The sequence below is a fragment of the Sarcophilus harrisii genome, chromosome 1 (assembly GCF_902635505.1).
Source record: "Sarcophilus harrisii chromosome 1, mSarHar1.11, whole genome shotgun sequence".
Classification (NCBI taxonomy): domain Eukaryota; kingdom Metazoa; phylum Chordata; class Mammalia; order Dasyuromorphia; family Dasyuridae; genus Sarcophilus; species Sarcophilus harrisii.
Genome location: NC_045426.1, coordinates 672,826,630 through 672,853,911, shown reverse-complemented (window position 1 = coordinate 672,853,911; position 27,282 = coordinate 672,826,630). Strand labels below are relative to the sequence as shown.

Sequence of the window (27,282 nt, the reverse complement as noted above, 5' to 3'; positions counted from 1 at the left end):
GTTAATGGATAGCAGAGCCAGAAGGGACTCTCATATCTAACTTGTATCTAGCTCACTATATATATAGTCCTGCTGGCAACTCACCAGATGATACACAGCTTACAAAACAGCAAAAGAAAGAAAAGGAAGAAAACTGAGATTCCTTCCAGCTCCATCCAACTCTATGATTCTTGACGTGTGTAGATTGTTAGTAAGAGAAGGGAAGGAAGAAGTTGGGGATATGAAAACAGTGCCAAAATTATCTTAGCCAGTTCCTTGACTAAAACGGAACTAGATATCAGAAGTACTTCCTCCACAGAAGGAGGTTTCGTGCAGAGCCCAAGCAGGAGAGGACCACAGAGGGGCTAAATGGAAATCTATACATACCTGAGGACTGGATTGGAAGGCAAAAGACCTGGGTCCCAATCCCACTTTTGCCACTGACTAACTTGCATGGACAAGTAACTGCACCTTTTTGCATCTGTGCAGTGAGGAGGAAGGTCATTAAGATCCCTTCCAGATCCAAGTCTGTGATGTTAGGACTTTGTAGAAATGAGGGGAAAGGGAGGTCCTGACAGAGATGGAGAGATCTCAGGGATGTGTCTGGATCTGGTTCCCAGGGAGAAAGCCTTATATCTCGGAAGGTATGGTCCTTACTGGCTCATTCTTAGAAGGGACAGGCTGGAAAAGGAAGAGCAGAAAGGAGGAGGTGGCCAGAGTTTCTTTACTTGCTGACTTGACATCAAGAATCTGGGTGGTAATCTGAAAGGGAAGGGAGGGTCTAATAAATGTGACGCATGTGAGGATTGTATGGAACAGGCTCATTTCTCCCCTTTGGGTGGCCCAGTCTACATCCTCACTATGAACTCCATAAGCTATCAAAAATGGGAAGACGACCAAGACCATCCTGCTGTAGACAAGTCCCAGCTAGCTTGGATCTCCCGGGGCACAGGTACCAAGCAAGGGGCCCTTTCTTCCAGGGGCTACATTGGACTGGAGGGCAGGATATTAGGAATTACAGGTGCTCTCCTTTTTCTTTTGTTTTATCCATCTCCAAAAGCTCCACAGGAGAGGCCCACGGCCTGAAAGAGAAAAGAACAAAAATGAGGGTTACCACCAAATCCTATCCCCTTATCTCTAAGACTAAGGTTTTCCCAACCCCTCTCTCCCTACTCCGGAGATGGGATCCAGGTGGTCTTGGATCTGCTCTGGTTGATTTTGGCTTGTATCTTAGTATTCCTGTAAAGATAACTTTAGGGCCCTCGTCTCCTGGTTTCCTTCAGGCTGGTGGAAGAAACTGTTTCCCCAAGATCTGCCCTCGAAATCTGTCTCCTTGCTGCTAGCTGTGATTCTACTGTTGTCGATTCTCCTCATTGTGTCACTGGTCAAGGGTAAGGAGAAAGGAGGGAGGGAAGCTAGATATCAGGTGGGCTTCAGAGTGTGGGGCAGGGGGTGGGGAAGACAAGGGAGAGCAACTTAATCAAGCTTCAATACGGCAGGTCCCCTTCCCTCATTCCTCCTGATTATCTGTCTTCATTCCCCTACTTATTTCTCAGCCCCCCACTGACCTCGATAACTCACAATAATATAGCCCCACAATAAGTGGGGATCCTGTATGTGTGTATGTGTGAATGCATGTTTTGTATGTATTTGTATACATATGTGTCCCCAGGCTCAAAGACATCGCAGGAGCTGAAGCAACTAAAAGAGGAAGTAAGAACCAATGGTAGGTGGGGCAGGATTCTTGGGGTAACCTGGTCCAGTTGTCCCTGGAACTATGATTGGGTGGGGTACAATCCCATGAATCTGCACCACTAAGAAACCATGGGGGAATCTTTTCAGCTTCTATGTTGACAAAGGATGTGGGGCAGATAAACAAGGACTTAACAGCTGCCAGAAAAAATGGTGAGAAGGAACAGAGAGGGTCTGAGGGTGAAAGCTAAGAAGGATTGATTGGGGAGGTGCAAAGAGAGAGCTGGGGACCTGGGGAGAGAGGAGCTCTGGCTCACTGGGCCCAAATCCCTCTCCTGTTCCCAGGCTCTGCCCTGTGGACTAGCTTGGGAAAATTGGAGAATAAAGTGGGTGATTCCCATAATCGACTTCTCAAGCTCGAAAGCAAGCATAATGAGCTCAGCACCCAGAGTAAGTACTCCCCACAGAAACAGAAGCCTTGGATACCTCTCAAAACCAAGGTTATTCCTGAGTGCCACCCCACACTTTGGTCCATCCCTGCTGGACCTTTCCATATTACCCCTGCTGTATGGCCCTATACCAAGCCTCTCGGACAATCCAACACTGATCCTGCCAAGCATTCCCATAATAACCCCCCCCCCCCCAGCATCTTCCTAACAATCTCACTGGCTGCTCTCACAATCAGCCCTCCCAGAAACCCTCCATAATGCTTGCCAAATATCTTGACTCATTCTGCTGGACATACTCCTTTTTTCCTACTCTTCTTCTCCCAGTGACTCAGGCCCTGGCAGAGGCTGGGAAGGACCGACAAGACATTCGCAGTGAAATGTTCCGGGCTGTGGCTGCTGTGAGAAGAGGGAACAGTGAGTTGATTCAGTCAGAGAGATGCTTGATTGTGGGTTAGGTGGCTCAATCTGAAGGAAGCTGAGAAAATAGAAGCCAGAGGCCCTCAGAGTGACCTGATCTTAGGCTTAGCTGTCCACTACTTGCTCAGATAGTTGCTTCTCCTGGATCCAAGGACATCCAGGCTGCCATCCAGCATCCCCCATCACTCCCACCTACCACGGCTGCCCCATGGGTGGTACCTCTCCATCCTGACCACTGCTCTCTCAGCATGTTCAGAGTCCTGGTAAGGTACCAGATTTACAGAGCCTGACTTTAGCTACAAGGTTTAGTGTGAGACCCACAGAAGACCAAGGTCCACGGTTGCTCAAGGTTTGTCGTCCATGATCCCTCCTTGATTTTATCCTGGGGATGGGTGCTGGGATACAGCATAGGAAGAGAGACCCTTTTCTTAAGCCAGAATAGAGAGGAGGTCTGCTCTGGCCTGCAGCAAACTCTAAACCCCATTCCCAGGCTCCTGCTCCCCATGCCCTGATTCCTGGCTGGCCTTTGAGGGTTCTTGCTACTTTTTCTCCACCAACAAAACTCACTGGGACCAGTCACAGCAGAAATGTGCCCAGGAACAGGCACACCTGGTTATTGTGAACAACCTTGAAGAACAGGTAGAAGCCTGGGAAGTAACAAGTGCTTGGGGAGACTTTCCCCATGACCCATCTTTGAGAGGAATAACATGGACCTGGGGAATCTATGGATGGGGCAGGGGGGGAGGGAGACATGGAACCTTGGGGTACCTGTGTCCTGGGGGAAAGTAAGACCCATCCCTTGCTCTCAGGATGTCCTTAATTTGAAGGGAGAGGGATGATACCTGCTCTCCCAGCTCCTAACTTGAGGAGTTGGGAAGGACTGTCTCCTGCCCCAGACAGCCCCTTATCCAATGGGGAGTGCCAGTTCCTAGAATAGCCACCAGTGTGAATGGGGGAGATATGTGTCCTGTGAAGGGTGGGGATCATGATTCCATTAACAACTCTTATTCCTTATTAAGACCTTCTTGACCCAGAACACCAGAGGCTTGGGTTACTGGATTGGACTCACAGCAACTCGCACCAGAGGAAGGGTTAATGGGTACACGTGGGTTGATGGTAGCAAACTCACTTTCAGGTAAATATCTTCCTTATGAAACAAGGCAAAACTCTCAAAGCACATGCTCATGCACAAGTGCAAATCATTGTGCTGAGTCTCAAAACCCCATTAGATAGGCCAAAACTATCTTATTTAGAAAATCGAATTTAAAAAATCCAAGTTGGAGGACACTTAAAATATAAATTAGCATATCAAAGCTTGACATGTCTTGGAGCTGAGCTTCTTAAACTGTGAATCAGAATCCTTATATGGGGTCTTGTAACTGAATGTGGGGGTCATGAAATTATGATCTACTCTCAGTAAATGTTTGGTTTGTATACTAATTGTCTATCCGCCTATACCTAGGGTCATGTAAAAATTTTTTCAGGTGAAAAGGGGTCTCAAGTAGAAAAAGTTTAAGAAGTCCTGTCTTAAGAGTATTGACAAGAAGAGCTGAGATGGACCTTAGAACATACCATGGGGTATGTCAGCACTAACACTGAGACTTTAGAACACAGAATGTTGAATATTAGAGCTAAAAGAGGTTAGAGCACAGAACAACAAAGCTGGGATGGACCTTAGAATACAAGATGTCAGAGCTGGGAGGGCCTTAGAACATAGAATGTCAGAGTTAAAAGGGCCCCTAGAACATAGAATGTCAGTGTTTGAAGGAGCTTTATAGCACAGTGTTGGAGGTAGAAGGGTCCTTAGAACATGGAATGTCACAGCTGGGAGGGTCCTTAGAACCCAGGAGGTCAGGGCTGGGAGGGCCCTTAGAACCCAGGAGGTCAGAGCTGGGAGGGCCACTAGAATATGATAGTTTATTCAAGTCAAAGGGTTTAAACAATTGACCTCTCCAAGGTGCTAAAAGAATGGCCATCATGTTGGCTCTTAGCAGTGACTTGGTATAGTGGATAAGATGTGAATTTAGTATTAAAACTATCAGAATTTGAATTTGGGTTCTGCCCTTCACCCCTTCTGTGAAAATCCCTTCCTTTTCCTAGGCTTTTCTTTCATTATCACTAAGAAATATTGGTCAACTCAGATTACTTCTAAGATCTGTTCCAAGTTACATTCTAGGGATCTCTGAAAAAAATAATCAAGAGTGGGAGAATTGCCTTAGGACTGAGGAGGAGCAATTGTCCTGATTTTTTTTTAAGGAAAGAAGGTGGAGTCTTCAGATTATGAACTGATGAACTTGACTTTGATTTCTGGCAAAATTCTAACATACATTATTATTATTTTTTTATTTAATAGCCTTTTATTTACAGGATTTATACATGGGTAACTTTACAGCATTAACAATTGCCAAACCTCTTGTTCCAATTTTTCACCTCTTACCCCCCCACCCCCTCCCCTAGATGGCAGGATGACCAGTAGATGTTAAATATATTAAAGTATAACTTAGATACACAATAAGTATACATCTAACATACATTATTGAAGGGACAGTTTGTGAGCTTGTATAGAAAGAGAAGCAGTGAATTCCTAATGATAGCTCTCCTAGATGGTCTCTGAGGTCTCGTCCAACTTTGAGATTCAGTGATTTTGTGATGGTGAAGAAACTAGAAAGCATAAAAACTGGGGCAAGGGGAGGGACAAGAGAACTAAATTCAAGTATTTAGAGAGCTGTCATATGGAAGAGAAGTTGGACTTATTTTTGTTTGGTCCCAAAGAACAGAATTAGGCTTAAAGGGAAAAGGGGAGCACGTTCTAGTTTAAAAGAAAACTTCCTAATAGTGGAACTTTTCCAGAGTAGAAGGGCTAAGAAACAGGTAAGTTTCAGTTAATACAAATAATGAATCTGTGAAGTTGCATCCATTAGTATTCACATTATTCAATGGTTAACAATTATGTAAAATATGATCACTGATTCCAGCCCAACTCTTTTTAAGGATATTGAAAAGATGACAACTGTATAGGTTGGAATCATGTCAGCGTTTTGAGTTCCCTTCTCTAAGAAAAGACAGACTGAATCAGAGAGTCAAAGAGAATGAAAGAGACAGAGAGAGACAGAAAGATAGAGAGAGAGGGGAGGGAAGAAAAGAGGGAGGGAGAGAAGGAGAGAGAGACAGATTCAGAGACAGAGAGACAGACAGAGACAGAGAGAAGAAAAAGGGGAGAGAGAGACAGATTCAGAGAAAGAGAGAGAGAGAGAGAGAGAGAGAGAGAGAGAGAGAGAGAGAAGGAAAGGGAGAGAAAGAGATACAGAGAGAGGCAGAGAGGCAGAGAGACAGAGAAAGGGAGAGAGATAGACAAGAGACAGTGACAGAGACAGAAGAAAGAGGGAAAAGGAGAGGAGAGAGAGAAAGCGGGAAAGGGAGAGAGAGAGACTGTAATTCTTAATGGGGCATTCCAGACATCCCTTGGGAACTGGAGACAACAAGGGCGGATGGATTTTTGCTCATCTCTTTCTCTTCTATCATTCCCTCCTAAATGTGTAAGGTCCTCAAATCTAGAAGCACCAGCAGGTGTATTATTTACTAGAACTTCAGGACAGTAGCGGCTTTTGCCTTGGTGTAAGTCTGGAAGATGATGTCTTCTATTACCTTCATTGTGGGACCTCCTATTTCTACCCCTACAGCTACTGGAATATAGGGGAGCCAAATGATTCGAGAAGGAATGAAAACTGCATCATGATACTTTATACGGGTCGATGGAATGATGCCCCTTGTAACAACCTCAACGACAACTGGATCTGTGAGAAGAGGCAGCAGTGTTAAGCTGAAACCTATTGCCTAAGCCGGGTCTGGCACGGAGAAAGGACAATAAAAGATTTTCTCTTTCCCCTCCATATAGTGGATTGTTTAAAGAGCCCTGTCTTCTTTTCAAACCAGGGAGTCCCTGAGAGGAGTGATTATTTTCCATCTCAAATTGCCCTGGAGGACAAACTATCTCTCTCTGTGTGTCTCTCTGTCTCTTCTCTCTGTCTCTCTGTCTCTGTCTCTGTGTTTCTGTCTCTCTGTCTCTCTCTGTCTCTCTGTCTCTCTGTCTCTCTTTCTCTCTGTCTGTCTGTCTGTCTCTCTCTCTCTCTCTCGCTCTCTCTCTCTGTATTTTCTCCTTCTCCTCCCCTCCCTCCTTTTCTTTCTCTCTCTCTCTTTCCCTCTCCCTCTCCCTTTTCTCTCCCTCTTCTTTTTCCTCTCCATTTCCCCTCTTTCAAATTTTGACAAGTAGGAATAATGGCCACATCTAATAAGATTAAATTTAACAATGATGAATAACCTCGGGTTCAAAAATTTAATTTGATGATGATCATGATCATGACAGCTAGCATTTGCAAAGTGCCTGCCATATGCTAGACATTTTTCAAATATTATTTCATTTGATCATCACAACAAGCTGGGAGATGGGTGCTGTGATAATTCCCATTTTACAATTGAAGAAACTGAGACAGACATCAATTAAGTGAATTAGATTAAGTGAATTAAGCAAGGTCACACATCCAACAAGTAAAGCCAGATTTCAACTCAGATCTTCCTGACTCCAGGCTCAGGGCTCTATTCATTGTACCATCTAGCCAACTTATATTGTTGATGATGGAGTAGACATTGCTAGATAGTGCTTCATCTGAAGAAAAGCTTGGGGTTTTAGTGAAATGCAAGGTCAATAAGAATCAGTAGTGCAATATGGTGACCCAAGAAATTACTATTAATGTAGTACTTTAATGTTTTCAAATATCATATTTTTTAAATCTTAAAACATCCTAAGACACCAGCAAAACATATGTTTCACCTAAAATGGTCATTTGCCAGATTAGAATTATCTTCATAAACCACAATCTTAAATCACTTCAGAAAGCATGTGCTAACCTGATTAGAGGAGCCAAAGAAAAGAATTTGAAAGTGAAGAAGCCTGTTTATATATGCTCACTAAAACATTTTGTGTCACAACAACAACAACAAAAACTGTTGGTGAAGGCTCAAAGACTTGGGATCTGTTCCAAAGGAGCATCCATAAACACCTCATTGATTTGCACAGTCCTCCCGAGTTGGTTAAACAGATCACTTTTTCAATATTGAATCAAGTATAACAATTGAAATCACCGTTCCAGGTGTCTAATTATCCCTTTTAACAAATTGATTATTTACAAATAAATTACTTTTAAAAAATTTTACTTTAATAAGAATATAAAGTAAAGAAAAAAGAAAAAAATATTAAATCCAAGAGGAAAGCTGGTGGGGATAGAAAGAGGATAGGATTGTAAGATTAAGTGTTGTACCTGAGAGGGAGAAAGCATGAACAAACCAAACTTCAACTATGGAGAGCCAATTGTGAAGGGAAGGAAAAAAGGGGGAAAAAATGATAAAACTCAGGGATCAGGGTCTGGGAGAAGGAAGAGAGAATAAGCAGTGAATCAAAAATAGAGCATACCAATATCATTATAATCAACCACACTTCTTTTTCACAGCTGGTATCTTCTTTGTAAAGAAGGGGAGAATGAGGCAAAAAGAGAAAAAGTACAAGGGGATAGAATGGAGAGAAATATCAAAAATTAACAATCTTAACTATAAATGTGAATGAAAGCATTTAATCACAGGATCATTCATTAAGAGCTGGAAATGACCTTATAAGCCATCAAGTCCAAATATATCATTTTACAAATGAGGAAAACTGAAACAAAATAGAGGGTAAAGACTTTCTTACTATCAAATGGCAAATATCTGAGTCAGGATTTGAACCCAAGTTTAATTGACTCCAGAACCAGTGCCCTCTGTGGAGTGGACCAGAAAGCAGAACTCAATCAGATATCATTCAGAAACATGAAAGATGAAGATTTACATAGCTTTAAAATAAGAAATTAAAATAGAACTTAAAGTGTCTTAGCTGAGCCAAAAACAACAATCAATAGCCACCATAATTTCGTATAAGGCAGCAGTAATACACACACACACACACACACACACACACACGATTAAAAGATAAAAAGAAAAACTATAGTATGATTAAAGACACCATAGAAGGTAGAATGATAATAATATATATGAACTTAATGTCAAAATATCTAAATACTTAAAGGAAAAGTTAATTGAATAACAGGGAGAAATGGACAGAAAAACTATATAATAATTGGGGGCCTCAATGTATATCAATTCAAACATAGACAAGTCAAACAAAAAGATAAAACAAGAATGAAGTTAATGGCATGAATGGAATTTTAGATGTTAGCTGTGACACTTATTGTAAGATTGATTATTGTAAGGCTTGTAGTTTATTGATTGTGAAAGGAGTAGAATTGTTTCTCAAGTGTATTTGTCATCTTTACAAAAATTTGCCATGTACTAGCTCATGCAGAAAAATAGTAATATTAAACAAATCCCTTATTGGCCACAATAAACTTAGTTATAATCAATTAAGAGTCTTTGAAGAAATGATTCAAACTTAAAAAGAATTCAAACTAAGTCATGGAAACTGATACTTTTATCAAAGAAAATGACAATAATAAGACAAGATACCAAAACTTTTGGGATTCAAACTACGCATACTTAGGATAAATGATATTCTCTACTGGGGTCCTCAAACTTTTAAAATAGGGGACCAGTTCACTGTCCCTCAGACTGTTGGAGAGTTGGACTATAGTAAAAACAAAAACTTTGTCTTTTGGGCCTTTAAATAAAGAAACTTCATAGCCCTGGGTGAGGGGGATAATCGTCCTCAGCTGCCACATCTGGCCCATGGGCCAGAGTTTGAGAACCCCTGCAAATCATTTCCTCAAAAAAAAACCCCAAACATATCAGTAACTTATTTATGCAATTAAAAAGACTAGAAAAAAATCCAAGAAATCAAAAAACTCCAACTAAAAGCCAAATTGAAAAATGTTTTGTTTCCCCCCAACAGTATTTTATTTTTCCAATTAGACAATTTTCAACATTCATTTTTATAAAACTTTGAGTTCCAAATTTTTCTCTTTCTTTTCCTTATCTCCCACCTCCCCAAGACAACAAGCAATCTGATATAGGTTATATATGTATAACATATTAAACATATTTTCACATAAGTCGTTGTTGTGAAAGAAAAATGAGAACAAAAGGAAAAAGTCATGAGAAATAAAAAAACAAACAAAATAAATAGGTGAAAATAGTATGCTTCAATATAAGCATTCAGTCTGGATCTGAATGGCACTTTCCATCACAAGTTTATTGGAATTGCCTTAAATCACCCCATTGATGAAAAAGAATTATGACTTGTATTCTTATAAATTTGACTCGGTTCTTTATATATTTTAGAAATGAAGCCTTTATCAGAAACACTGGTTATAAAATTTTCCCCTTAACTTTTTGCTTCCTTTCTAATCTTGGCTGCATTGGTTTTGTTTGCGCAAACCCTTTTTAATTTAATGCAATCAAAATTATCCATTTCCCATTTCATAATGTTCCTTAGTTCTTATTTGCTCATAAATTCCTCTCTTCTTCAAAGATCTGATAAGTAAACTATCTCTTGCTCTCCTAATTTGCTTATAGCATCACCCTTTATTCTAAATCCTGAATCCATCTTGACTTTATCTTGGTATAGGGTGTGAGATGTTGCCTAATTCTACCACTCTCAAAACTGAAAAATGTAAAATTGAAGGATGGAGCAGCTTGGTAGTACAACAGGTAAGAGTTCTGGTCCTAGAGTTAGAAGAACCTGAATTCAAATACAGCCTCAGACACTTTAATGGTGTGAATTGAGTAAGTCACTTAACCTGTTTGCCTCAGTTCTATAAAGTGAGCCAGTGAAGAAAACAATAAACCACTCCATTATCTTTGCCAAGAAAACTTCAAGTGTCAGACATAATTGAAATGATTCCAATAAGGACAAATTTGAAAAGTAATCAACAAAATTGAAATAAAAATAACTGAATTGATCAATAAAACTATGAGTTTTTTAAATTAATAAAATAAATAAATCACTGGCTAGTCTGATTTAAGGAAGATCAAATTACCAATATCAAAAATGAAAAAAAAAAGGAAGTCACAACAAATGAAGAAGAAATAAAGGAAATTATTAGAAAACATTTTATTCAATTATTTGTGAATAAAATCGATACCTTAGATGAATTGGGTGACTATACAAATGTAAAATGTCCATATTAACAGAATAAGAAGTAATTTAAACTACCAAATATTCAATAACTGAATTTTGAAATGACTGTGTTTATGTCAAAGGAAAGCTTCCTATTTTGCCATCCCAAGGATTAGAAGACTTTTTTGTTTGTTTCTTTAGAAAAGTGCCCAGGTAAGGAACTGGAAATTGAGTGGATGCCCATCAGTTGGGAATGGCTGAATAAGTTATTTCAATGGTATATTATTGTTCTATAAGAAATGATGATTTCAGAAAAGCCTGCAAAGACTTACATGAACTAATGCTAAATGAAATGAGCAGAATCCAGAGAACACTGTACACAGTAACAACAAGAGTATGTCATGATCAACTGTGATGGACTTGGCTCTTTTCAACAATACCATGATTCAAGTCAATTCCAATAAACTTGTGATGGAAAGTGTCATCAACATTCAGAGAGCAAACTATGGAGACTGAATGTGGATCAAAACATAGTATTTTGACTTATTGTTGTTTGTTGCTTGGTTTTTTCTTTCCCATTTTCCTCCCTTTTGATCTGATTTTTCTTTCACAGCATGATAAATGTGGAAATATGTTTAGAAGAATTTCACATGTTTAATCTATATTGGATTACTTGCTGTCTTAGGGAGGAGGGAGGGTGAAGGAGCCAGAGAGAAATCTGGAACACAAGGTTTTGTGAAGGTGAATGTTGAAAACTAGCTTTGAATGTATTTGGAAAAATAAAAATTAAAACACACACACACACACACACACACACACAGGAAAAGTAGTGCTCAGAAAAGCCTTAGAAAAAAGAAATTGAATAAATTATAAATGAACTCCTAAAGAAACATTATCTTTGTTCTCATTACAACTTGTGATCTCTTACTTACACTTTCCCTATTCCTCTAGTTCCTAAATAACTAACCTTGTTCTAGCCTCCCTTCCCTCCTTTTTATGTCTTGACCCCATAGTGCCAACTAGGCACTATCATCTACCCTCAACTCGAAATTCTCACTCATCCTTCTGTTTCTTCTGTTCTGGTAATTCTTCATCCTGAGTGTCTTCCACCATCTGCCTTCTCTGTTCTACTTTGCAAGCCATCACTGTACGGATATGACAGGAATTACTGACAGAACACTCCAAAATCATGTTGTCTTACTTCATTAGATCCTTACCACTGCATGGAAATGATTTTATTCACCTGTCCCCCAAACTTCTCCTTTCTCCTCAAATGCCAAATTCTACTATCATCACTATCTGCCACCCCTTCTCAGCAGAAGACTGCTTCCTTGTCAGCCTGTCATCTCTCAAAATCTTTCTACCTCCTTTTCCTTTGGTCTCAGGGGATGAGGTAAGCTAACTTCTCCACCTAAACCTTTAATTTCCCCCTCTATCATTTTTTCCAAGGGATACTGCCATAATCATTCACCTTCAGTTTCTCCCTTTTTTATTGGCTTCCTCTCTGCTTCCTATAAATATTTTCAGATGTTCTCATTTTAAAGTCAAATCCTTCCATTATCCCTGCCATCCCTTCACTCTGTTGTCCTAAAGTATGCCTCCCCTTCCTTGCCAAATTTCTAGAGAAAGTTGATACTATTTGCCCACTACTCATTCACTCCTCACCCTATTCCAATCTGACTTCTATAATCACCACCAACAGAAACTGCTTCCTCCAAGGTTATCTCCAGTGATACCTTAATAATTGAAGCTTAATTACTCAATCCAATGACCTCTTCTCAGTTTTTATCCTTTTTTAGTATTTTTGCAGCATCTGACATGGTTTGACCACTTCTTTATCCTGAAAATATTCCTGAAACTTTGACTTCTGTAATATCTCTCTCTCATGGTTCTGCTTCTACCAGTCTGCTATTTCTAGGTCTCCTTGGAAGATTTTCCCTCCTCCTTCTCCTAATGAAAAATAGGTTTCCCCTCAGTCCTCAACACTTTCCCCCACTCTCCAAAACTGGCACATAGTTAGCCCTTGATAAATGCCTGTTGACTATTAATTTAATTTAATCTCTGGCTTCAATTACCACCTTCAGGCTAATGATTTTCAAATCTATAACTGTAGTCCTAATCTCCCCCTTGAGCTGCAGACCTGTATCTTCTACCAGTTATAAGACATTTCCACCTTTGTGTTCCGCCAACATATCCCCAAAGGAAATTAACATCTTCCCCATTAAACATGTTCCTTTTCCTTATTTCTTGTTGTTGTTGCTCTCGGTCAGCCAGGCTCAAAACCTTAGATCTAGTTTTGATTTTCCCTTTTCTCTCACCCTCACATTGAATTTAATAGTCTTCTATTTTATTTTTTGCCTTTTGTCTCTCCTCTGCTCAATCGATCCTTTATATAACTTTCAAAATAATATTCCTGAGGCATAACCATGTCACTCTCCTGATGAAAGGTCTTCAGTGGCTTCCTTTTGCTAAAAGGATAAAACAAACTTTCAATTTTTTTGTTGGTTGCTGTTCTTCATGCTCAAAGAGAACCAAAATAACACTATGGGGGAATCAAGGCACAGTGTGTCCAACTGTAGTTGACAACACCAATATTTTACCACAGGTTGGGCACAAACACTACACATGAACATATGGAGTAAAGATGTCTCTAAATTTGTGCATCTCACATTTCTTAGCATTAATCAATGTGACACCATCAGTGCTGAGTAATTGAGTTGCATCATAGCATAAATAGCCTTCAGAACATCATAAAAACTCTTTGGATTGTTACTATCAGATTAAAACTGAATTCCATTTGTCTTCTTATTGAGTTCCAAATTCTAAACCTTTCTAAGCTTTATTTGTATTTTACTTTTTATTTTTCCCTGAGGCGATTGGGGTTAAGTGACTTGCCCAGAGTCACACAGCCAGGAGTGTTAAGTTTCTGATTCAAATTTGAACCCCGGTTCTCTTGACTTCAGCGCTGATGCTCTATCTATTGCACCACCTAGCTTCCCCTTATACTTTACTTTTAATGGAGTTGAACATTGTCTTTTTAGCGGCGCAAGAATATGCTGCTGGTAAACCCTATGGAGTTCCCCGGATTTTTTTGTTTAGCAGTTTCTGAATTTCCCCGTAATTTTCATCAAACCAACCTTGATGCTTGTAAGTGTTCTGGCTCAGATGAGTAAAGCACTGAAGTGCTGTACGCTAAATCTCTGAAAGCTCCCCACTTTTTTTTTCCTGCTCCAACCATATGTTGGCTCAGCTTTCCCTCCAAGTTAGCAATGAATTGTTCACTCTCAGAAAAACATTCTAATCTGTTAATCTGTCTTCTGGTAGTCGTCTTGTTATGGGGCTGCTGCTTTAGATGAATGTGAATGTTTAACTTGGAGATGTCACATATTGCCTTCATTACTTTCATATCCTATATGTCTCCTTTCCTCATGATGTTGTGTTTAGGTAAACAGAAGATCAGGTTGGTGATAATAAGAAGGTAATCAGATGCACAAGTCTGGTGCTGTTTCCCACTCCTTTCCTCCCAAGGATTCCCTGCCATGTTTGATAGTCTGTACCGACTCTGGTATTAAAGTCACCTAGAATTACAAGCTTGTCCTCATTTAGCACATGGATGTTAAGGCTTTCCAGGTCCTCATAAAATTTTTCTTTGACTCCATCAGTGTTCTTCATGGTGGGAGCATACATAATGATGATGTTGTTGCCAATGGTTGCATTTCCATAAGGCTGTCATTCACTCCTTTTGCGAGCTATCCAATTTTGTTGACTAGGTTAGTCGATGCTAGCTTATCCACATTCCTCCTCACTGTGACTATATATACCTAACTCTGATTTTGATAAGAAAAAAGAAAAAAAATTAAATGCTTACCCCTGGGTTTATTAATTCTTAGGATCATTTTCCTAGCACTCATAATTTAAAACACTCAATATGTAATGGTCACATCATTTTTAAAAATTGAATTAAACCCTGCTGCAAAGGTGAAATCCATAACAAATGCTGCAAAAGTGAAATCAACAAAAGGTATTGATAAGGTGAAATCAACAAGAGCTGCTGCAAAAGTGAAATCTACATGCCATAATTTGATCAATTGATGAGCACTCCATTTGTTTTCAATCCTTTGCTACAACAAATATCTTTGTACATATTCTGTCTTATGCTGGTCTCTTTGCAGTATATAACTAGTAGTGGTATCATTGGCATAAAAGGTATGCACAGAATGGATGGATCAATTTCTTGCTACTTCAAACATGCATAAACAATTTTCCCTGATGTGATCGTTCTCTCCTGAGGTCTTCTTACTCACAGCTCTTAAAGAAAAGAAAAGAAAGGGGCAGAAGGGTGTCCATCCTGCCATCTCCTAAAGAGAAGAGAAAAACAAAGAAATACCCTCTGATTCACCAGTTTGCTGGTAAAGTAGCAAGACTCGAGTCAATTCTGAAGGATATGTCCTTGTTGGCCCTCAGCTTCTCTGGCAAACTGATTAAGCTCATTGTTGAGACCACCCCTTGCCAGCTCATTCTCCAGCAGAGACAACTAGAGAAAATAATGAGTAAAAAGGATGCCAACGTGCAGAGGCTGCTTTTTTTAGTCTGTCATGCTTGCTCCTGTTTTGTCACTGAAAAGAGTGGTCCCAGATCATGGGGGGAAGAGAAAGGATAGTCTTTTTCTATATCAGAATCTTAGAATTTGCTCTGCTAGGCTTTCTCTGTTAGTGAATCATTTCCTTGGAAAATGAGAAGAGATAAAAGGTCGAGGCAGATTCTCTGGAGGATACAAAGGTTTTCCTTACTTAATTTTGCAACTTCTTTGCAATTTCTACCCAAGGCTCTAATGCTGTCCTGTAATTAAAGTGATCAGTTTTCATTTCTTATTACCCTTCTTGGATCAATTGGTGCACGAGGACTGATTATTCTATAAACTTTGTGTCTGACTCAGCACCCAGCTCAGGGCTCTGCCCAAGTTAAGTGCTTAAATGTCTGTTGAATAAATGAATGAAAATTAAAAATTAGAAAAATATGTAATGTATTTAGAGGGGGAGAGATCTTTGTGAGCAGTGGTCTGATAAAAATTTTACAGAGGTTTCTCCTTTTGTTCTGTTTCTTCTTTCATAACATGGCATGTGGAAATATGTTTTACATGATTGCACATGTATAATCTATATCAGATTGCTTGCAGTCTTGGGTAGGGTGAAAAGGAGGGAGGGAGAAAAATTTGGAACTCAAAATCTTATAAAAATGAATGTTAAAAAAGAAGCAAATTAATAAAAATAAAGACAAAATATGAAATATTATAGAATTCACAATCAGAAGGAACATTGATTTTAGTCCTTGAGATCCTTAATCTAGAATCCATAGTCCTCCAGGATTAAACTAAAAGTTCCTTCTGAGAATGAGTCCTTTACCTACAACCCATAAACTAATGTTTTTACATAAACACAGAACGTTTAAAAAAAAAAAAGTAAATGAATAGAGACAAATAAAAAGTAAAAATATTCTAGAATTCACAGTCAGAAGAAACTTTTAATTTCCTCCTTAACCCAGAACCCATAAATTAATATTTTCCATAAACAGAGAATGTTTTTAAAAAGAGGCAAATGAATAAAAAGACAAATAAAAAAATAAAAATATCATAGAATTCATAGTCAGAAGGAACTTTCAGTTTAGTCCTCAAGATGATTAACCTGGAATCTATAAACTTTAAAAAAAAAACCTCAACAATATTTTTAGAACATCTTTTCAGAATAACAGGTTTCTTTTGTCATCTTATATATTTTACTTTATATATTTTAAGAAATTTTGCTGAGGAGGGGTCTATGGGCTTGATCAGTGTGCCAAAAAGGGAATCAGGACCCAAAGCGGGTTAAGAAGCTCTGACTTAGTCCAGAATTCTTATTTTATAAACAGGATAAAATTGAAGCCCATGAAAATGACTTGACATAGAGGGAAAGATAGAGGCAAGATTGGAACCCAAGATTCCGTCTCTAACTAAATCCTTTGCTCTTTCCAATACACCACAACGCTGCTTCTTTGGGGTCCTAGAATCCAACGTCTTGCTTTCTTTCACTGGAACTACTGGATTATTCTGGTAGAAGACATTTCCAGGGAGGAAATGCCCTTATTCAAAGAGGACACGTCCTTCCTCACTTTGCAGATCTAGCAAAAACAACTCATCTTCCTGACTTTGACTCGTGACTTCTGTGCAAAGGTTTTGAGCAGCAACAGCCTCCCGTGGAACCGCGGTGGGGTAAACAAGACACGGGCATTTCTGCGTGTAGGATCTCTACATCCCAGCTTCCAGGAGCTCTCTGTCAGCCAGGCGGGCAGGCAAAACCATCTATTAAGCACCTATGACATGATGGCACTTGGCTCTGGAGAGACACTTAGTCCTTGCTCTCAGCACTGATGATCCTAGACAGCGACTGCGTGCAGCGGATAGAGCGCTGGGCTTGGAATCAGGAAGACTCGTGTTACTGGTTCGAATCTGACCTCCGGTGCTTACTAGTTGTGTGACCCTGGAGAAACCACTTCTCTCTGCCTCAGTGTCCCTTTTTGTAAAATGAGCTGGAGAAGGAAATGGCAAACCATGCCAGCAACTCTGCCACAAAAACCTCAAAGTATGGGGTCTCAGAGGCAGACCCGAGGGAACAAAGCCCCTACTGTGTGCTTTTTGTAAAATGAGCTGGAGGAGGAAATGGCAAACCATGCCAGCAACTCTGCCACGAAAAGCTCAAAGTATGGGGTCTCAGGGGCGGACGCGAGGGAACAAAGCCCCTACTGTGTGCTTTTTGTAAAATGAGCTGGAGGAGGAAATGGCAAACCATGCCAGCAACTCTGCCACAAAAACCTCAAAGTATGGGGTCTCAGAGGCAGACCCGAGGGAACAAAGCCCCTACTGTGTGCTTTTTGTAAAATGAGCTGGAGGAGGAAATGGCAAACCATGCCAGCAACTCTGCCACAAAAACCTCAAAGTATGGGGTCTCAGGGGGACGCGAGGAACAAAGCCCCACTGTGTGCTTTTTAAAATGAGCTGGAGGAGGAAATGGCAAACCATGCCAGCAACTCTGCCACGTAAAGCTCAAAGTATGGGGTCTCAGGGGCGACGTGAGGGAACAAAGCCCTACTGTGTCTTTTGTAAAATGAGCTGGAGGAGGAAATGGCAAACCATGCCAGCAACTCTGCCACGAAAGCTCAAGTATGGGGTCTCAGGGGACGTGAGGGAACAAAGCCCCTACTGTGTGCTTTGTAAAATGAGCTGGAGGAGGAAATGGCAAACCATGCCGCAACTCTGCCACAAAACCTCAAAGTATGGGGTCTCAGAGGCAGACCTGAGGGAACAAAGCCCCTACTGTGTGCTTTTGTAAAATGAGCTGGAGGAGGAAATGGCAACCATGCCAGCAACTCTGCACAAAACCTCAAAGTAATGGGGTCTCAGGGGCGGACGTTAGGGAACAAAGCCCTACTGTGTGCTTTTTGTAAATGAGCTGGAGGAGGAAATGGCAAACCATGCCAGCAATCTGCCACGAAAGCTCAAAGTATGGGGTCCAGGGCGGACGTGAGGGAACAAAGCCCACTGTGTGCTTTTGTAAAATGAGCTGGAGAAGGAAATGGCAAACCATGCCAGCAACTCTGCCACGAAAACCTCAAAGTATGGGGTCTCAGGGGCAGACCCGAGGGAACAAAGCCCCTACTGTGTGCTTTTTGTAAAATGAGCTGGAGGAGGAAATGGCAAACCATGCCAGCAACTCTGCCACGAAAAGCTCAAAGTATGGGGTCTCAGAGGCGGACGCGAGGGAACAAAGCCCCTACTGTGTGCCAGAGTCCGGAGAATCACGTGACTGGAGTCCCTTCGGTAATCCAGCCTCCTCATTTTACAGAAGAGGAATTTGAAAACCAAAAAAAAAAAAAAAAAAATTTGAAAACCAATACACTGAGAATTAGGATTTGAATCCAGGCCCTAGGAAGATTAAGAACTGAATGTAGGAGCTGCGGTTCCAAATCCAAATGTTGTCTCTTTGCTGTGAGACCCAGGCAGCCGGGTGTCACAGCGCCCCTCCTCCTTGACGTCGCATTGGCTAATTTAGCTGTCTGTCTTTTGCTGGTTGCACCTATCAGACCCCTTGGTGGGGTTCGAGGTTGGACTAGATTGATGGCTATTTCAGGTGCCCAAGTCACAGGACTAAAAGACAGCTCGCAGGCGGAGCCTCCTCCGCAGCGCCTCCGCCTCTCCTTGAGGACACACCCTCTCCTTTGCTCTTTCCTTACTATTGGTCAGTCTAGATGCCGTTCATTTGCTCTCCGAATCTTCATAGGCAAGAATACCTGTCTTTTACATTTTCCTTCTTCTCATTCGCTTCTTTTTGAAGGGGCGGTAATGTTTTTTACGTAAACGCGGAGTATCCCCTGGTTGGCTCTTCTGCCAGTCACTCTTACCAGTGGGGCCGGTGTTGAGCAGCTTGGGGCTCTCGGATTGGGTCATCTTTGGGGCGTAGGGCGGGGCAAAGGCTCCTGTCAGTGAGGTGAAATGGCAGCGGCAGTGCCGGCGGCGGCTGCGGTCCCGGGGGGCGGCTGAGGGGGCCGGGACGAGTCGGGGGGCGGGTGGGAGGGAGGAAGGGGGCGGCGGCCCGAGCCCGAGCCCGAGCGGGAGCCGGAGAACAGAAGGCGGCGGCGGCGGCAGAGGAGGAGGGGGAGCAGGAGGACTAGACCATGGCGGCGGCGGCGGCGGCGGCGGCGGCGCAGGTAGGGCCCGTGCCTCGCTGTTCCCGGGAGCCGGCAGGCGGGCGGGCGTCTCCTTAGGGAGCCTCCTCGGAGCAAGCATCCCCGCCCCGGCCGCCCCGGGCCGCCCCGGGCCGCCCCGGGCCGCGGCTCCGCGCCGACGATGCACCTGCGGGACCGCCTCTGGCCCCCGGCCCAGCCCCCCTCCCCGCCCGGCCGGTAGAGGGGCCGGGACCCCTCCCTCTTTCTCTGTGCTCTCCATTCCAGCCTTCCTGCCCTCCGCCTCCATCGGGCCCCATCCCATCTAGGGCCTCGCAGAGCGTGGTGTTCGTCTGACAGGTGGGGAAACTGAGCTCCAGAAAGAAGAAGGGGCTAGTCCAAGGTCACGTAGCGAGCCAGGGACAGATTGGGATTCGAACCCGTGTCCTCTAGCCGCCCCCCCCCGCCCCCCAACCCAGGGATTTTCTCTCTCTCCATCCCCACCCCACCCCGCTTTCTCCCTCCTGCAAAATGCGGAAGGGGAAGGGGCAGGCTCTGGGAAGTTGCCCCCAAGCCCTCCCGCTTCTCCTCCCCAAGCGCGAAGATTGGGGGCCCCGGATCCCGAAGTGTGGCCCCTGACATCCATCCCGGCGAGCCGGCGCGGCTTCCGGCCCTGCGGGGGGGTGGGGCGGAGGGCTGGGGAGAAACCCAGAGGCTAACTCTGCGGTGGGAGGGAGGCTGCCCTGGGCAGCCTTCTTCCCCTTGCCAAAGAGCACGGGGAGCTCTCCCTCCTCCCCAAACTTCTCCCACCCCTGCTTTCAGCACGAGGCATCTTGAACCACCTGTGTGTCCTTGGCCAAGTAAGGCAACCTTTCTCTTCTATAAAGGGTGCTCCCTGAAATCCTATGATATCAAGGTCCTCCTCTGCGGAGTCCCTCTGCTCCTCCCCAGAGAAGTGTAAGTCGCCTGAAGTCCTCTGCCATGGCGGAGTTAGACCCGTGACTTTCCAGGCTGACCCTAGGACAAGGGGTGTGACAGGACACTGTGACCCGGACAGGTGGGGGAGAACTGAGAAAAAACTTGGGAAAAGGAGAAGGTCCAGCAGCAAGAAGCAGAGGGGACTTGTTAAACCAATTTCACCAGGCAAGAAGGGTGGATCATTGGGAATGTTGCAGCAGAGTTTTATCCAGGGGTCCAATGCATATCCCAGCTCCCTCCCAATTCCGAGAATCTGAGCATCAGCGTATTCCCCCTCCAATACCTACCTCCCGATTTGCATCACCTAACCAGCTCACTCACTCGGGCTGCTCAGCTGCGGGAGGTACGGGAGGTGCTAGTCTTAAGGGCTGACCGGACTGGTTGGGTGGCATCCTGACTCCATCTGATGATGCCGACCTTCAGACGGCATTAGTCTGCTCACCCTTTCTATGGCTGTTAATTGGGGCTGCACCTTGATAGCACAGATCTAGTCTCTCACCTTCCATTGGATTGTTCTGTCAGAATGAAATATCTTCAATAGGTTGTGGCATTTGGGGCACAGTGGGATTGGGTGAGTCTGCCAAGAGCAGGCATTTCTTTGTTAAGGAATTTTTTTTAGAAAGAAAAATGTGCTAAAAAGGCTTGGCTAAAAAATTAGTGAATAGGTCACTTCATTTTTCTCTTGCTTCTGAAATGAACTGAGATTTAGCAGAAGAAAGCTTACTGTTCTGTCTGAAGCTATCTGTTTCCATCTTTCCAGGTGGCATTAATTATCTGTCATCTTGCCTCTATCCCAGTTTCTGCTTTCTGACAAGAGGACAGTGCCAAAGCAGTTGGGTTGACCTGTGGGCTTCCATGAGTTTCTGTGGATGGATAGCTGTGAGGCGGTTTGGGAGGAATTCCATGTGGGTTAGCAGCTGGCATAGAAAGCTGATATAGAGAGACAACTCAGCCATATAGAACTGGTGGGGTAGCATGGAGAAGGGAGACAGGGGCAGATAGGAAAATGACAAACTATTAGAGTCTTGGTCATACCCTTCAGACTAGGAAACAGATTTGTGTTCTTTCTTATGGAAACCGCTGTAAAGCACCAACAGAGGAAGGAATCTGAGGCTCTTTGGTTGACTAAGCTAATGACTTTCTGTATATTTCTAAGCAAATGCTTCCCCTTTAACTACCTCAGTTTCTCTACCAAAAAAATGGAAGAAAAAAATTATCGAGAATTTCCAGGGCTGAGCTCTGCTCTAATTTCAGTTCAATCTAACAAATATTTACTGTTCCCTTTTCTCTATGCTTCCCATGGTGCAGTAGAAAGCTGAATTTGTAATGAGAGGGCCCGAGTTCAAATCATCTCAGCTCTGCTACCAACTAGCTATACAAAAGTCATTTTTAACTTTTCCAAGTTTTACTTTCCTCATCTATAAAATGAGAGACTTGGCTCAGTGATTTTAAGGTCATTTCCAATATAATCTATATGATCCTCTGAACCATTTTGGACACCAGGTAATAGAAGTTAAAAAAAAAAAGTGAGAATGTATTGTCCCTTCCTCTTTCTAGGTTACCTATGTTCAGTGTAGAAGAAATCAGTAGAAGTTTGGAAGGAGGACCATTTCAATTCCATCACTGAACTTACCCCACATGGTGTATGGCTAGATAACTAAAAAAGAACCTTATGAAGCTTGTGTTGCTGCTATACTTAAATGGGACAGGAGTGTTCTCCTTAGTTAACCCTTTGTGGCTGATCAGAAATCTGGCCTGAAATGGAACTGGCGAGAATAAGAGGTAACTGAGGGATTAGATCAATCTGTCCTTTGTGAAAATGCAAAGAAATCCAGAACTAGAATCATGCCTGTGAAGTGCTTAAGAAAGCATGATTCTCCATTTGCTTTCTTGAAAGCACAACAGCCTTCCAGGGTATTTTATTTTTCACTGTATGAAGAAGGGAGCTAAGATCAGTAGAATGCTTGATACTTGAACTTCATAGGCAGAATTGGGAGAGAACTCCAGTCACTGGGAGCTCAGGATATCACAAAGATTGTTATGAGTTAAAAACATGAATGTATCACTGAGAAAGATTATCTCCTGGAAACAGGATTTGAAATTCCCTCAATAAAGTGCAAATATTTTGGATTATTTTCAAGATGACACCAAATTTAAAAAACGGTCCATAGAAGGTGGGGGAGGGTGGGGAAAGGGTGTTTACTTTGTGAATAGGACCATTTTAGGTTTTCCTGAGGCAAAAATGTGTCATAGGATCGTAGGGTTTAGAGCTGGGAGAAATTCCACTTATTTTTTTTTACAAATTAGGAAATTGAGGCTCCAAGTCCAAGCAAAGCAGGGTTTGAAACCAGGTCTTCTAAATTCTAAATCTTATATTTACTCTGGAACACCACATTGCCTTTGCTTTTTTATTAGACTCATGATATATGAGGGATTCTGTTTTGATGTGTAGATTGAATCCTAAGAGCTATACAAGTCAGAAAGGAAAACCTCTCTTTTAATTCCACTTCTAACCAAACCATAAAAATGAAAAGGAATATCATCTCTTCTTTCTGCTTCTTGGTTCTGGACTTTTAGGGACCCAAGAACCCTCACTAGATACCATTGCATCATCACCCTGTTTCTGTCATGGCTTAACAAGTTCATTCTTTCTCTCATGCTCAGAAAGAAACTGAAGTGACAGAGAATTAATTAATCTAGCCAACAGCGATCTGGACACAAAGACTGAAAACCTGCAAGATGTGGGTTGAAATCTACTTTTCAAGTCAGATGGAATACTCTAATAATGACAGTCCTCTTTAAGCACCAGGACCTTAGATATGTTGGTTCTGTTATTACTATTATTACTAATAGTTATAATAAATAAAGTAATAACTTACTGTGACCTAGCAGCTATCATCAAACAAGGAACATCCACTGGACATTGAGAGGCCTGACTAAGATGAGAAAGAGCAATTTTCAGTGCCAACTCAAATAGATTTAAGTGCCAGCTCTGTCACTTTCTTGCCTTGTAACCTTGGACAAATTCTTTCCCAAGAAATGCTGTGATATATTCGGAATTATACTAGATTTGAAGTCAGGGGAAATCTTCTACCTCTGACAATAGATGTTTGATTGGCATACCAGCAAGTCACTTCACTTCCCTGAAGTGAATTTGATTATTTGTAAAATGGGGATTATTATCCCTCAAGTACCTGCCTACCAGAGTTGTGCCAAACATCAAAAATTACTTTAATCATTATGTTCTCCTCTCTGGATACATTTCCCCATCTGTGAAATGAAGGCTCAGATTAGGTGATTTATAAACTTTCTATTCTCTGAGGATGAGAGGAGTCAGAAGCTGTAGAAACAGAGCCTGGGCTTTGGCCTGGAAGTCCAAAGGAAATTTTTACACCTTTCCCAAAAAGTGTGAGAGGGATAGGAGTTGAATAGATAAAGGACGGTAACAGCAGCACAATTAAGTTGATAGAAATAGGTTATGTTAATCGAATGGAAGGTTTCCATTGTTATACTGTTACAATATTCCTGTTGACCAGTAAGTGAATTCTGAAATGACTATATTTAAGTGCGAGGAGAGCCTCCAGTTTTGCTGTCCTGAGGACTGGAAAACTTTTGTTTTTGTTTCTTAGGAAAAGCAGTGCCCAGAGAGGGGAAAAAAGCTTCACATTTTATTGGGATTATTAAACTATTCTTTCTAGATTTAAGCCAATTTAATCCAGAAAATGACTGATGGTCTATAGCCAATAGCTATATTAGACAAAATAGAGAATGTGGTTGCTTTTGATGTTTTTGAACCAGGAAGGAATCTGTGGTTTTAAGGAGCTAATCACCTGTTATATAGATATAAGTGGGAGATCAGGAACATGGTCTAGGATAGGGAGAGAGGCAGGGAATTCAAGTGGAGGATGGAGAAACTGGAGAGTGTGAATTTAAATGTTTCTGAAGGCTGGAAAATTTTGATTCCTTGCTCCTTGGTAGGGAGAACTCTCCTTGCTATGTTAGTATACAAAGATCTGGAAAACAATGGTTATATTTCTGAAAAGGAGGTTTCATTTTGAAGAAGGATGAAATCTTATATGAAATATCTAGCCAAAGAACCAGCAGCCCAAATTCTATCCTAAAGTATTTCTGAGTGAGAATGTTTCAATATCATTTCAGGATGGGGCTAGGATGTAAACTTCTCCAATGCCTAGGCATTATGCTCAAGCAGAATAAAAGATTGCTAAGGGGTCAGAAGCAGCAAGGACTTTATAGGAAGTGATGAGAAGTAAATTTCATGCTAGTCTAATGAACATCTTCTCCTTAAGTTTGCAAATTTCAAACTGATGTTGCTTAATAACTTTGACTCCCTGCAAAAACTGTTCATTCATGTGAGAAATACCTGGCTGGTTCCTAGTCTCGTTTTGTTTTGGAAACCCAAGTCCAGGCTATCCCCTCACCTTATTTGATGTAATAGAGTGGGAGAGAGAAATAAGGAATCAGCACTCCTAGATTTTCTGCCTAGAATTGATATTAAGAGTATTTGAAACAATTCTTCTTCTCTCCCTATTCATTTCACCTTTTCATTCTCAATGGTCCTCCTTGTTTAAAAGAGAATAAAAAGAGCAGAAGAGTCCTAATTCTTTCTCTACCAGCCACATGTGGTCTGTTGTATGCTTTGAGCTTCTCAGACAAATTTAGGCAGTAATTACTGTGATCCCATAATTCCAGTTAGTTTGGAAATCTCCCTTGTGCACTAATTTTGCCCTCTCTTCTTTCCTCCCTTCCCTCCAAATTCTTGGGTGAATCCTTTAGACTCAGCATTTTCTGTTCACAATTCAATTCCTTCCAGCCCCAGCTGCAGACTTTGACTCTCTCAGGAAGCGCTTGAGTGGACTGCGTTGTCAGAATCTTAAGAATGATTAACCCCCAGTTAGGCTGAAGTCATCTTCACTGAATCAAAACACCTCCCTTGGACTCATTGGTAAGTTGTTTCTGAGATGGGAGGTTCAGTAAACTGGCAAAGATGTACATAGAATAGGAAGGTTGACCCAGTTGCATGGGACTGTCAGCTGGAAGGAGGGTATGGACGAGGGGCATTTCCAGAGATAATTTACTTTGTGTAAAAATTGATAAGGGAACTGTTCCACAGATTGTTTATGGCATCTGGAGGCTATAGGGAGAATAAAAGGAAATTCCTTGAGTTTCTTATAAGGCGAATGGGAATTGGTGAGGCTTCAGCATGTTTTATACATCTAAGTGTGACCAATTCCTTTTCTTGCCACAGAAAAGGGCAAAAGCATGAAGAAGGAATCGGGAGTCTAGGCTTTTATGTCTATCTCCATAGTGCTCAGCAATTCCCCCTTTCTGAATTGGACAAGGGTACCATCTGCTCAGTCATGGTGAATGTGGCTAAGCAGGAGCCATAATATCAATTCATTTTCAGAATTGTATCTGATTTGTGGGATCTGGCTATATATTCTAAAGCTTTGATGCCTAGGCCTATCTATTGAAAAGAGACAGATCTTGTTTACCTGAACAGCACCAGACATGCTGAGCCCCTCCTCCCCCATATCTTGACTCTTGGTCCCTTGTGTTACATATGCGTTATATATGGTAAAAAGTTTATTTTGACCATTCTATCTATACTTCCTAGCAAGAGGTGAAAAGGCAGCGTCTTCAAAGGTAGTTAGATGGGGCTCCTGAGGTATTAAGTAAGTGAGAGCCTTGATGCTCATCAGGATTGCCAAGGCCAGGACCCAAGATTTCCATTGGATATGGAGGTAGGGTGGGGGAATGAGATCAGAAGCCTTCTGACTTTGGCCCATATAACCAAGAGGACAAATTGCCAGTGCTTTGATCAATCCTGGGCTCCCTGCTAGGAAAAACTGACTTTTTGGCCCATTAACAAACAGCCACATAATTAATGATGAGTGGTAATTGCCTCTGTCCATGCCAATAGCACACTCTAGTAAATGAGATGAGAACTATCAGATGCTCAGTTTGGAGGGCAGGATGGTGGGAGAGGATTGTGAGAGGGACAGGGGTGATCAGAAAGGAATGCAGAAACAGTAACATCCATAGCATTAACAGCCCATATTCTTTAGGCACTGTGCCTGAATTCTTTCAGCATTCTGGAGCATTGTTGTGTATTGTGGGACTCTGGCTAAATACTATAGAATACTGTTGGTATAGAATACTGTGGGGTATTGTTAAGGCTTGGGGAATATCTGTTTCTTGAATGCTATTGAGTTGTATTTAATACTTGAATACAATTTGAATATTTAAAAATCAAGTTTTGTTGCCTATTGTTCACTTAGAATTTATGATCTTGTGTGTCATATGGGTACCTTCCTTATTCTCTAAGGATCCATTCTGATCTTTCCTCCTTCAGTGATAGAGCATGTAAAGGAGTCAAGTTCTGAAAATTAGAAGGATGCTGGATGATTTTGTAGGTTTGGCTAGAAGGCAAAGCAGATGGGGTGGACTTGATAGAATTGGTTAATTGGTCAATAAATAAAGGAAAATAATGTTAATTGTGTGAGGCTTAAAAGAAGTCATTGGTAAACTCTTTTTGGTATAGACCAAATGGAAGAAGGCAGGGGAGAATATCAAATATTTATTGAATGCACTGTGTGGTCAGTATTTTGTATAACTAACTTGTGTTTCTCTCATGCCATAGATGGAGTTATAACCTCCCTCATTTGGGCCTCTGGTGAACCTTTTCTTTTCCCCTTCAATTTCCTCCATCCCTAATCATTTCTGATGAACATCCCTGAGATCCTGAGCCTTCCCGGCATGGCGAGCCCAGCCCTCAGCCCTGACTCCTCTTCCCATGAGGCCCTTTCAGGCCCTGCCTGTTCCCCCACCTCAGATTCTGAGAACCTCAGCCCAGATGAACTGGAGTTATTAGCTAAACTAGAGGAACAGAATCGGTGAGTGAAGAAAAAGGACATTTGCTTCCTAAGGAAGGCCTGGAAAGAGGGCTGTCATTTTTAC

At 41.9% G+C, this 27,282-nt stretch overlaps 2 protein-coding genes across 8 annotated transcripts in view; both read left to right on the top strand.

Moving 5' to 3' along the window:
- The first annotated feature begins 219 nt into the window (after positions 1-219).
- On the top strand, positions 220-6,528 carry CLEC4G (C-type lectin domain family 4 member G). Its single transcript, XM_003760902.4, has 9 exons — positions 220-931; positions 1,263-1,370; positions 1,652-1,705; positions 1,822-1,884; positions 2,017-2,121; positions 2,445-2,534; positions 3,028-3,176; positions 3,557-3,672; positions 6,218-6,528. The coding sequence occupies exons 1-9, from the start codon at positions 790-792 to the stop codon at positions 6,354-6,356; spliced, it is 966 nt and encodes a 321-aa protein (XP_003760950.3). The 5' UTR covers positions 220-789; the 3' UTR covers positions 6,357-6,528.
- A 13,171-nt stretch (positions 6,529-19,699) lies between these two features.
- The window catches only part of EVI5L (ecotropic viral integration site 5 like), a 63,053-nt gene continuing 55,470 nt past the window's right edge, over positions 19,700-27,282 (top strand). For 4 of the 7 annotated variants that reach the window (XM_012542299.3, XM_031948332.1, XM_031948337.1 and 1 more), the window contains exons 1-3: positions 19,701-22,086; positions 25,136-25,267; positions 26,966-27,218. In XM_012542299.3, the coding sequence (XP_012397753.1) occupies positions 27,049-27,218 (170 nt within the window). In that variant the 5' untranslated portion in view covers positions 19,701-22,086; positions 25,136-25,267; positions 26,966-27,048. Of the gene's footprint in view, positions 22,087-25,135; positions 25,268-26,965; positions 27,219-27,282 lie in introns of those variants that run through there. The other 3 variants (XM_031948335.1, XM_031948334.1, XM_031948333.1) reach the window with 2 other exon arrangements.

Excerpts from the sequence above, each read along its gene's own strand:
- CLEC4G (XM_003760902.4), top strand. The coding sequence starts at position 790 with ATGGAACAGGCTCATTTCTCCCCTTTGGGTGGCCCAGTCTACATCCTC. Across the intron at positions 932-1,262 it reads TTGGATCTCCCGGGGCACAG|GCTGGTGGAAGAAACTGTTT; the intron begins GTACCAAGCAAG and ends GGTTTCCTTCAG. Across the intron at positions 1,885-2,016 it reads AACAGCTGCCAGAAAAAATG|GCTCTGCCCTGTGGACTAGC; the intron begins GTGAGAAGGAAC and ends TCCTGTTCCCAG.